Source organism: Cotesia typhae, unplaced genomic scaffold (assembly GCF_013202065.1).
Source record: "Cotesia typhae breed Kobodo isofemale line unplaced genomic scaffold, CoteBio_Ctyphae contig_50, whole genome shotgun sequence".
Lineage (NCBI taxonomy): Eukaryota > Metazoa > Arthropoda > Insecta > Hymenoptera > Braconidae > Cotesia > Cotesia typhae.
This window is the reverse complement of record NW_027423758.1, coordinates 2,496,095-2,507,848: the sequence shown is the minus strand read 5'-3', so window position 1 is coordinate 2,507,848 and position 11,754 is coordinate 2,496,095. Positions and strand designations below refer to the sequence as shown.

The 11,754-nt window shown below is 24.5% G+C and overlaps 2 protein-coding genes across 6 annotated transcripts; one reads left to right on the top strand and one right to left on the bottom strand.

Annotated features, from left to right (window-relative positions):
- The first annotated feature begins 71 nt into the window (after positions 1 to 71).
- On the top strand, positions 72 to 1,929 carry Rrp40 (exosome complex component Rrp40). Its single transcript, XM_074249730.1, has 2 exons — positions 72 to 391; positions 1,358 to 1,929. Exons 1-2 carry the CDS (start codon positions 207 to 209, stop codon positions 1,872 to 1,874), a joined length of 702 nt encoding a protein of 233 aa, XP_074105831.1. The 5' UTR covers positions 72 to 206; the 3' UTR covers positions 1,875 to 1,929.
- Positions 1,930 to 4,569: 2,640 nt separating this feature from the next.
- LOC141531954 (protein turtle homolog A) lies at positions 4,570 to 10,755 on the bottom strand. Of its 5 annotated transcripts, none has more exons than XR_012480004.1 (7): positions 10,290 to 10,424; positions 9,634 to 9,924; positions 9,345 to 9,535; positions 9,132 to 9,261; positions 8,832 to 8,972; positions 7,660 to 8,067; positions 7,364 to 7,501 (listed from the first exon to the last, which is right to left on the bottom strand). XR_012480004.1 is itself a non-coding variant. In XM_074250065.1 (6 exons), exons 1-6 carry the CDS (start codon positions 10,333 to 10,335, stop codon positions 7,326 to 7,328), a joined length of 975 nt encoding a protein of 324 aa, XP_074106166.1. In that variant the 5' UTR covers positions 10,336 to 10,755; the 3' UTR covers positions 4,570 to 7,325. The 5 variants fall into 5 exon arrangements, 3 of the variants coding, with proteins under 3 accessions (XP_074106166.1, XP_074106167.1, XP_074106168.1); XR_012480005.1 differs by having other exon boundaries at positions 7,368 to 7,496; XM_074250065.1 differs by lacking the exon at positions 7,660 to 8,067 and having other exon boundaries at positions 4,570 to 7,501; positions 10,290 to 10,755.
- Positions 10,756 to 11,754: the final 999 nt, after the last annotated feature.

Sequence of the window (11,754 nt, the reverse complement as noted above, 5' to 3'; positions counted from 1 at the left end):
GTATCCACGTATTAAAAAAAAAAAAAAAAAAAAAAAAATATTAATTGTAAGTTTGTAGGTTATCTACTTTACTAACCATGCAATTTTTTTTATTTGTGGTATCATTGTCTCTTTTCTGTAACATTAGTTTGTGCGCGTACACGTGCTCGTGGTTAGTTGTAAAAAAATAAATAAATAATTGTTTATTAATTATTTAAATTCAAAAAATGGGTGAGATGATAGGAGATCTGGTGATGCCTGGTGATATTATAAAAATAACGACAGAAAAACCAAAAGAAAAAATTGTCCTTGGGCCAGGATTGAGACGTAATGGTGATATTGTTTATTCATGCAAAGCCGGAGTTTTAAAAAAACGTACGACTATTTATTACGTCGATAGTTATCAACGAAGGTAAAAACTAGTTAATTAATTAATAATATTCAAATTGAGAAAAATCTGATCATTTTTAGAATTTTTTGTGACATTAAATTAAGAAGTCTTTTGACCATTTTTTTTTTTTATTTTATTTAACAAACAAATTTTTTCTGAAAAATTATTTATGAGAATCAATTTAGCAGATGATAATTAATTAAAAAAAATTTTTTAACTAATAAATTATAGCAAAAAAAAATTGACATTTAGAAAATTAAAAAATTAAAAAATGCAATTTTTCAGAGCAAATTTATTTGTTAAAAAAATTAAAAAAATTATAATAGTGACAGCTAACTTTAATGTCATAAATTATTTTTAAAAAATTGCATTTTTAATTTTTTAAAATTTGTACATTTATTTTTTTTGATGACTCTGAAGTTGACTTTAGAAGTGAATTAGAAATTTTTTTAGAATTTTGTAGCTATTAAATTATTATGAAAAAAATTTAATTAAAAAATTCCATGTGTGAAAATTAAAAAAAATTCTTGGTGAAAATTTTTAGAAGCATTTTTTTATTGTTATCAATTTTTTATAAAGTTTAAAAAAAATGACAGTTGTCAGTTAACTTCTGTATCATGTTTTTTTGTCAAAATTTATTTGATATAAAAAATATAAAAATGATCAAATTTTCGTATTTTTCTAACAAATCAATTATAGCTAGATTAGATTATTTAAAAAATTACATCTTAGAAGCTCTAAAAATTATAAATTTAATTTTTTTTAATAATTTTCTAGACCTAGTTCATTTTTAAAGAAAAATCAAAAAATTGTCAAGTAGATACTTATTTTAAAAATTAGTAGATACTAATTTCAATGTCACAATTAATTAATATTTTGTCAATAAATTAATATTTAACATTATTAAAAATTTAATTTATCATGAATAATTATTCATTTTATTTAAATAAAAAATTTACTAATTTAATTTTTTTCACAATTACGCAGATATGTTCCAGCACGTGGTGAAAACGTAGTAGGAATAATAACCCAAAAAGCTGGTGATATATTCAAAGTTGACATCGGAGCCAGCGATCAAGCTGCGTTGCCCTATCTAGCTTTTGAAGGTGCCAGCAAGCGTAATCGTCCTGATGTACAGATTGGAGATATTGTGTTCGCTAAATTGTTGATTGCGAGCAAGGATATGGAACCAGAGTTAGTTTGTGTAGATTCGCTGGGTAAAAAAGGCAAACTGGGTGTCTTAGGGCCTGACGGAATGCTGTTTACATGCTCGCTTAGTCTTGTCAGGAAGATACTGAGCCCTAATAATCCTTTCTTCGAGGCATTCGCCAAGGAACAGCCGTATGAAATTGCTGTGGGCATGAACGGGAGAATTTGGATCAAAGCTAGGTCTGTCAAAGAGACTATCGCGCTGGCTAATGCGATTTTGGCTGCTGAGTACACAAGTAATGACCAAATTCAGAAATTGTGTGACAATATTGCTCAAACTGTATTTATTCATTAATTATTAATTATAAATTTTTTTAAGGTAAAAATAAATTTTAAAGTGTATTTTATAATTTTTTAGTTTATGAATGATTTTAAAGTTTTTAAGATTAGGAATAATTTATTTAAATTATTTATTGATAATTTAAATCTTAACTTTTCGTTTTTTCTTTTAATTAACCAACATGCACTTAGAAGACCAGAAAAAAAAAATAATTTTTATTCATTTCTTCTGAAGAAACTTCTTAATTTATTAACATGAACATGGATCTACTTATAATAGGTAATTTTGAACTTCAATTTAAAAAAACCAAACAAGTTTCGCAAATATAAGATATTTTCTAGTAGTTAATTGAAGGAATAATAAAAACGATAAAAAAATTTAAACCTTAAATTATTTACAAAAATATAAAATATTTAGCGGAATTATTAATCCTTTGATTAATTATTGATAAATACACGGTTGAAAATTTCCGGAAATTTAGTAACTTTCCAGTATACAAAGATATTTTAAAATTATATGTCAAGTCTACAAAAAGAAAAGTTAATCATTTATGAATGATAATATTACGACATTGCATTTGTAAGTTTAAAATTTATTTATTAAATTTATTAATCTTTATATGCATATGTTTCAAAAATTAGTTTAATATATATTTAACAATATAGTAGTAAAATTACAAGACGAAAACGGGGTAAAATAAAATACCGGACTTTATAATGGAAAAAAAAAACTTTCGTTGACTAAACTTACAAAATTAGAAAATTCACGTCCATTTATAATTATTACCAATTATAATTTAAAAAAATACAGTTGTCCTCAAGAAAATTTTATTTCAAACCATTTTGAGAAATAACTGTTTATTTTTTTTAACAGTATATAATTAAAAAAATTACGCAGAAACTTGAGACTCTTCAGTTCAGCCGTTTTTGGTAAATCGGACCTATAACTAAATTTAATTGATGTGAATCTAATGTATAAAGCCGATTGGCGTTTTACTTATTCAATTGATGAAATCATTTGTTTCAATAATGAATTTATTATTTCTAATCTTTAAGACCTTAAGATCAAAAAAATTCTTAATTTTTATTTCAACTAGAACATTTTTTCATTGAAAGAAAAAGTGCCACTAATAGGAGTTAAAGATACCACTAATGCAGTCGTTTACCTTAGTTTCTAATGAATCTAGCTTGTTATTGAAGTAATAAAACTTTTAGTTCAATGAACTAAAAAGATAAGAAGTTTGTAATTCAAGTAGACTGTAGAAGGTATGGTTACTGTTATTATTACTTGGTATGTTTATAAACTATATAATATCGGATAGAGTATTATAGTTGAAGATTGTAAAATTAAATTTTATTAAATGAATATAACTTACATGCTTTGAATTCAAACAAATTTATAAATGTATAATTTCATCAATTTTATTTCTTAGCTGAAGAAATAAAAATTTTTTTCACAATAACTTTATTGTTGAAAAAAAGTTTTCTAAAATTTGGGAAGAAACAATTTTATATGAAAATTCAGAAGTTGTCTTTTTAAAATTGTTTTTTTCCAAACCTAAAAAACAAGAAAGTTAGTGAGAAAAATTTTTATTTCTTCAACTAAGGAATGAAATTGTTTAAAATTATCAACATAGATCTTTTTTTTTTTTTTTTTTTTTTTCCCAAATATATTTCTTCTCTCAGTATAGTAACACTATTTCTTCAATCAATTTATTGTTTACAATTACAAGTAATATGATAATTATTTAAAAATTTTTAAATATTTTCAAATTATTGGTCCAAACATTGAAAATATTAAAAGTTTTTGAACGTTAGAAGGTATAAGAATAAATAAAAAAACAAAATTGAATAATTATGATTTTAATGATGATTCATGAATATTGAGTGTAATACACAATTCAAAATACACTGATTGTATTACAATAATAAGTTACATCAATATAGTGTAAATATATAGGCTTACAACAATCAATATAATCACACTCACATTATTCAAAAACAAAAATTATTACAATAATACAATTATTAGATTTTAAATATTACAATTAAAAATTTAAATGACACGCTTTGCGGTCGAACAATTTCTTAAATAATTATAGCTCGATATCGAAATATATTTTATTTCTGAATCACAAATAATTATTAATAAATTATTTAATGAACTAATATATTCAAGCAGTTGTAAATAACACATTTCTTTATCTGTATTGAACTCAAGACTATATCGATGCACGATTAACAAGTACCGTGTCCTAATCCTAAATGTCATTATTGTTTCCTTCTTTAGTATTACAATTATTATTAATTATAATTTTTATTATCATTACATGCGATTTTAGGCGGATTTATTTAGCGTAATATCTGTGATATGTGCCCAAGATTTTTGTTCTTTTTATTTGTATAATTTGTTGATGTTAAAAAATATACGTCATTTATTATTTTATTTATTTTTTTTCCTTCAACGAAAAAAAATTCACAGGTAAAATTTTTTGTTTTATTTAAAATACATTAACTGTAAAATAATTTATTTTTTATCGACCACAATTTTAAAACCCAAGATAAATGTTAAAAAAATTTTTTTATGATTTTCTGATAAATTGAGCGTGGAAAAATTATTTTTTTGTTTCCAGGTACGTATATTCAACTACGTAAACAAAATTTTTAAATATATTTAAATAAATATTAATACTAATATGTGGACTAAAATGTTATTTGTGTACATGGAATGTTATTTCAATAATTATAAATCATAACAACAAAATAAAAACATATTAATAATTAACAAAAAATATAAAATAAATAATACAGGCACCTATACGCTTCATAATGTGTATCAACAGTGTGGCTAATATTTTTAATTATTAAACTGCCCATTTAATTTTTTTTTTTTTTTTTTATGGTAATAGCATAACTGCAAAGCATGTTTATGATTACAGTAAGTTTAAAAAATATTTTTGTTTTCTAATTCTTTAACAGACGGAAGCAATGGAGTAGTCACTAAATAGCTAACTTCTAATTAACAAATAAAAATAAATAAATAAAATATAAATAACTGATTATTTGCTAAAAATGACTAGCCCATAAATAAATAACAAGAATAATTTAAAATTTTAATTTATAGTATGCCAAGAAAAAAATAAAATATCACGATGAATTATTTTAGACTCATCAAACGGACAAACGACAATAATATTATTGTCCCGATGCAAGCGTATATACTACTAAGTGCGAAAAAATTTATTATTAAATGACTAATATGTAGATTAATATAATAATATATATTGCACGTTTCAGCGTTATTATTTTACTTCATTTTGTATATAAAAAATTGCCTTTCTTATTACTAAATTGGCTATATAAATATATTTTATATATTCATTATATTATAAATTATAATTATTAATTATTATCATGTTATCATTTATCAATAACTTTGTTTATGATAGCAAGTTTAATACCATTCACAACACAGAGTGCACAGTGCGAAGCTCAACCAGATTTATTTTATTCCCGCCAATTTAATTATCGCAGTTTATTTTTTTAAATTCATATAAACAAATAAATGACTAATGATAAGCAAAGACAGGAATAAAAATCTGATTAACAGCCTCTGATTACGCACAACCAATTTTTATACAACCATGCGTGTTAAAATGCTTATTAGTTTTCTTCTTTAAATATAATATAATATAATACATAATTAATACAATTAGTTATCTAAGAAAATAATACTTTTTTTTTTTACTAAATATTAACTAAAAAAATATAAAGTATTAAATGAAAATACTGCGAGGTCTGTACACTCTCAACTTGTTACAATTGTTTTCTTTTTTTTTTTTTTTTTTTTTTTTTTTTAATAAAAATTTTAAAATCATACTACGATCACACGTTCATCCTCATATTTTTATTTCAATTAATAATATATATTGTTTTATTCTATATGGTATGAAATGTATGTATTTTGCAATGAATCCATCTGATATGCTACTATTCATAATCCGTCGAAGACATCATTTTAAAAAATTATTGAATTTTTTAGAGATCAAGTCTCCAGTGATTAAATCTGTATTTAAAAATAATCACATTTATCTTTCTGATCATTTCACGTTTGATTACAATTTATCTTCTAACAATGATTTTAGAGAATTATTTATTTATTGAAGTTAATTGTATTTTTTAGTTATTTAGGCTCTGTATCGCACTTACTTCGTTAATTACGTATATTTTTATTTATTATGTGAAACTTGTGCAAAAATTCGTTAGTATGATTTCAGTTGAGTGTTTCGTGGTTATTTGACAGTTACAATAATTTAAAATTTGAAATAAACATCAATGTCGAATTAAAACAATATATCGTTAAAGCTGCATAGAAAGCGTTTTTTTTTTTTTTTTTTATTTATGTAGTAATATTATTTGATAGTATATTTAATTGAGTAATTAGAGTTATCGGCTAAATTATAAAGCTGGAAGTGTAGAAAATTCTACTGAGAAGCGATTTATTATTATTTTTTTTTTTTTTTAAATACTTCGTAGATTGTTATCATTATCAATATTAATGCAACATTTTCCTGCAGTGACGAGAGCAAAAGCGCAATCTCGACGAGAAATTTTCAACAACAAAAATAAAATAATTATTAAAATTTAATTTTATCAATAAAAAGTGTCAGAATTGGAATTTTCATTAAAGAAATTTTTTTTTTTATCAATTTAATTAGGCTATGATCTTATTTTTTTCAACAAAGAGCTTCATTACTTTTTTCAAGTGTCATTATAAAAATAACAAAGCACCTTTTGTTATAAAAACAAGAGAATAAAAATATAAAATGTGAAAAAATTTTTTTTTTTTGCTTATATTTTTTCTTTGGTATTTATTAGTCAAGCAATTATTATATATCAGATCAAAAAGGCGGTTCAATTATTGCCAAAAAAAGTAACAGTAAAAAAAAAATTGCAAAACCGCCAGACGTAACAGTCTTTGTTTTTTAATTAAAAAAAAAAAAAAAAATTCCGTCATTCAATGGACAATAATTTAAAAATTATCACTGGTAAAGGTTTTTAAAATCTCCAGTCTTTCGTCAGCTCGTAAAAATAAGTTACTTACAGTGAAAAAATCCAGTCGACAAGCAACAACAACGTGGTCGTAATATTACACGAGCGACCGCAGTTTTTTTTTTTTTTTATTTTTATCGGCATGTGTGAAATCTATAGCAAAGTCTTACAATTGTTTATTAATAGTATTATTATTATTATTATTATTATTATTATTATTAATAATATTTTGAACACTTTTGCATTATAACAAATAAATTCCTGCGTCATTAAAGCTACCGGTCTATCCTTGAGTAATAACAAATAATTTTACTTATAAATATGATCAACATTAATATCAATATCAATATCAATAATTAGTAATGAATAACTGACCAGTAGTAAAAAAATGTTTAAATCAATTATAAATAAAACGCTAAAGTCGTCTCGGTAATATTACACTGTTGTTGTTTAGTCGTGTGGTGGTTTGATTGTTGAAATTTTCGTCCTGATGTTGCTGCTGATGCTGTCGTTCCGATCTCTCGTCAAAAAATCCCGGATTTAAAATAATATTTGGTACCAATTCAATCACTTCCTGATCCTCCAGCTGCGCTGAAAATTTTTATGCGGAGCAAATTAATTTTCATTTGTCTTATTTAGTAAATAAAAATATCTACGCTTCTACTCTCTCTCTTTACTTATTTATTTAATTTTAAAATAAAAAATTTATTATGTATAAATTTATTTATTCATTATTTTTTTTTACCAACCTTTTGAATGTTATTATTTTCTCAATAATCGCTGGGTGTATGCATCACAAATTTTCGCGTGAACAATAAAAATAATCCTGTGTTAGAGTATTGCGCTGACAAATTCAACTGATAACTGATAACTGATAACTCTTGTCTATTGTTTATTTATTTTGTCTTGATCGAAGTTAATAACTGCATCACCCAACTAATTTATGTGCTACTTTAAATCTATTTTTTCTTTCTAACTTATTTATATATATATATATATATATATATATATATATATTTATAGCACATTTTACAACTGTTTTTTATTTGTGTTTACTATATATTTATTTATTATAAACTTTGTTTATTATCTAGGCCGTAATGCTCTAATCTCTATGGTGGATCTTCTAGTTTTTTTTATTTGCACTATTTTTCATTCTGCATAACAATTTAATCACCAAATAACTATTAAATATAATTTTAATATTTACAATAGAAATAATAAAAAGAAAAATAAGAATAATAATAATAATGATATAAATAAACTAATTAAATGATAAATGAATGCATTAGTATTTTACTAGTGATTTTGTTTAGTATGATAGTAATTAATTTTTATTAGGTGATTTATTGTGCATTATTTAATATTAATATTAATAATAATAATAAAAACAATAACAATAATAATAATAATAATAATAATAATAATAAAAATTGTAAACGTAGTTTAATAAATTAAAAAATTTTTAATTTAGTAATAAAATATCTAGTAAAAATTTAATTAAAAAAAAAAAGCGCTTGCAGCCGGGAAAATATTAGTGAGAAAAAAGAATTAATATATATTAAAAATTAAGAATAAATTTTTTAGTTGACAAGATTAAATAGACATTGATTAGTAATGACAATAATTAGATAAAGCTAGAGATCAGGGCCATAGATAAATTTAAAAATGACTAGCAATGCCCTTGCTTCCGCTGCTATTTTCTTAATCCCTTAACCGTATTTTTAATCAGGGTAAACTACCTAATTAAATCATGCACTAATATTTATTGACAATCATCGAGCTGTGATGTCATATATTTTTTATAATTATTATAATTATATTAGTAATGATATTGACTAAGTTCGCAACTCAAGCAAGGGCATTAAAGAGACAGAGTAGAAGCGGAAGCTCGTATTTAAAGTTCCAAGAGAATGCTTACAGGGTGCCTTGCACTCACGATACAGAAGGTAGCATGTACCTAAACCAAGGACCATTAGAGTACCCATAACAATTCCTACCGCCGCTACCCAGATTCGTGTATCAAAATTTTCCACGCCGGCTAACAGATGTTTCGCCAGCTCTGAAATAATTTATCGTCATCATCGAACACATGCTCGATTTATTTCATTACTTTTTAATAAATTAATAGAATTAAAAAATCATTTGATTATTTGAGCTGCAAGAACTTTGCTACATTGTATATACACTGCCTTGGGGATTTATACAGATAAATAATTACCTAATTCTTCGATGGTGTGATGGGTATGACCTTCAACTTCAACAATGTCACCACGCCCGAGTTTATTTGTTGCCCATACGCGAAACAAGTACGTTGTGTTTGGCTCCAAATGATAAACATCAATCTGTCTCTGTTATTCGGCAGATAATCCAATTAATAATTTTATATTATTATATATAATATTTTATTAATAAATAAATTAAAAATACAAACAGAGTTTGGAGGTATGTGCGTCGGCATAATGGGCTTCCAGTCTTCAGGTTCCTCACCTACGCCTGGTTTGAGACGATATTCGGCAGTGAAATCAATAATAGGATAACCACCAGTACCTGCTACTTCCCACAGAATATTAGCGAGTATTGTCGATGGTTTAACCCAAACATTGTGAAGTGCGGGTGGAGGTGCTGTAATTAAAAAATTAAAAATTAATCAAATATTATCACCTCAATTCAATAATTTATTTGAATAAATAATAAATAATATTTATTAAAAATAAACTTACTTTTTACTTGAATATTAATTCGTGTTTTAACAGCATTGGCATCGTTATCAAGTGTGCAAAAGTAATTACCAGCGTCATCGAGACTAACATTTACCAACTCCAGTGCCTTGTTTGATCCTATTTTCATTCTCCGTACCTGCCCGTCTTTTCTTCCTTCCCGAACCCACATAACATTGGTGTAATTACCAGGATGCCGTGATACATTTTCGTCAGTACAAGCAATCGTTAAATTTTGTCCTATATCTACTTCTACTGTTCTGACAGATACTGATCCCAAGGCCTCTTGCCATCCTTAAAACAAAATTTAAAAAAAAGTTTATTTACAAAATAAAACAATCAACATTTAGTTATTTATTTATTCATAGCAGTGCGTTGTGGAATTGAATAAATTATTAATATCCGTTCTATTTTGCATACTCTACTGATAAAATCAAACTATTTTATTACCTAACATCCTGAACCAGACAGATAAATTATTATCAGGTACATTATATGCTGTAATCTCTGATAATTATTTTATTTAAAAACTTAAAAAATCAAATAAAAGTATTAAAAATTTGAGTTAGTAAAATTAAATAATAAAATAATTAAATTAAAAATAACAGTGTATAAAATAAATCAATATAAGTATCAAGGTATTGGGTCCATCTTTTTACCTGGCAATACAAGCAATAGCAGTAAAATAATCCCGTGTTTGATCATTCTTCCATATTCTGTTATAAAAATCACACACCTCACACTTATTTTCTTAGAAATATTGCTAGTAATTACTGTGTTGATAGTCGTTATTATTTCAGACACGGTCTCAGACACTTGTCTTCATTGTTGTTGATTATTGACAAATGTGCTGCTGAATGTTAGACGACGTGAATCATTTAATATACCGTAGACAGTGGTAGACAACGAGAAAAGTTATGCTGGCTTGTCCTGGTACTATTATATGTACAGTCGAGTACAGTAGCTGTCAAACTCGCATGTACATGACGTTACTTTGACGTTGTGAGAGAAAATCCGTCCGGCGAGACCGTGTTAATATTTGCTGAGAGTGTACTGGTACTGTCTTGTACATATGTGGTGAATGATGGCTTTTGGTGTGTCCTCCAACTCCAATGCCGCCCCCGCCCCAATGATAATGGGCGATGATAATCCACTTTTTTAACGCCACACGGTATTCTTGTGAACTATTTAAAAAAATTTTATTATTTAGGGGATGATCTTGAAAAGGTTTTTTTGTGGTTTCACTTTTAGGGAAGAATTTAAACCGTATAGTGTGCAAGTTCAAAGTTTCAAAAAATTGTATTGACTTTAAGTTATTGATTTTTAGTCTACAAAGTTCTATGCATGAAAATTTACAGTAGAATTATATTTGTTGATTTTATATTCTTAAAATTGATTAGTTTTTTATTTTATTTACGAGAAAATTCAATATAATTATTCTAAAGTTTAGTTTAAATAAAAAATTTTCTTCTGACATCAATTATCTAAAAGATCACGCCAAATAATATGATACATTAATATTCAGCTTATGCAATTAATTTATAATAGTCTTACCGATAATATTCTATTTTAATGATTTTTTCTCTACATCTTCAAAAAAATAAAATAATTTTTTTAGGGTATAATAATAATAATAAAAAAATTTTTAAATTGCTCTCCTGCAACTGACATTGATAATTCAAAGATGATCAATTTACTGGGACATCTGAAATAAGAAATTCTGTTAATTTTTCATTTGAAAATAATTTAGTGATTTGTTTTTATAATTATTTGATTAAAAATATACTATGGATATTATTAATACTTGAATAATTTATATTGAAAACATTTTCTGTTACAACGAAAATTATTTTTTCTTTGAAATTTTAAATAAAATAAATTCAAAGAATAAAAATTAAAATTTGAAAAACTATTCAACCTATAAAAATTATAAAAACTTATAAATGTAATAAAAAAAAAAGTATTTTCTTAGTATTAATTTATTATGATATGAAAACTAATTCAGCATATATTTAATTATCTTCATGATTTTATAACAAGTAAATTATATCAAAAAAATTAGAAAAAAAATTGACAAGTAGAAATTTTAAAAAATTATAAATGCATTTTTTCAAAAATAATTTT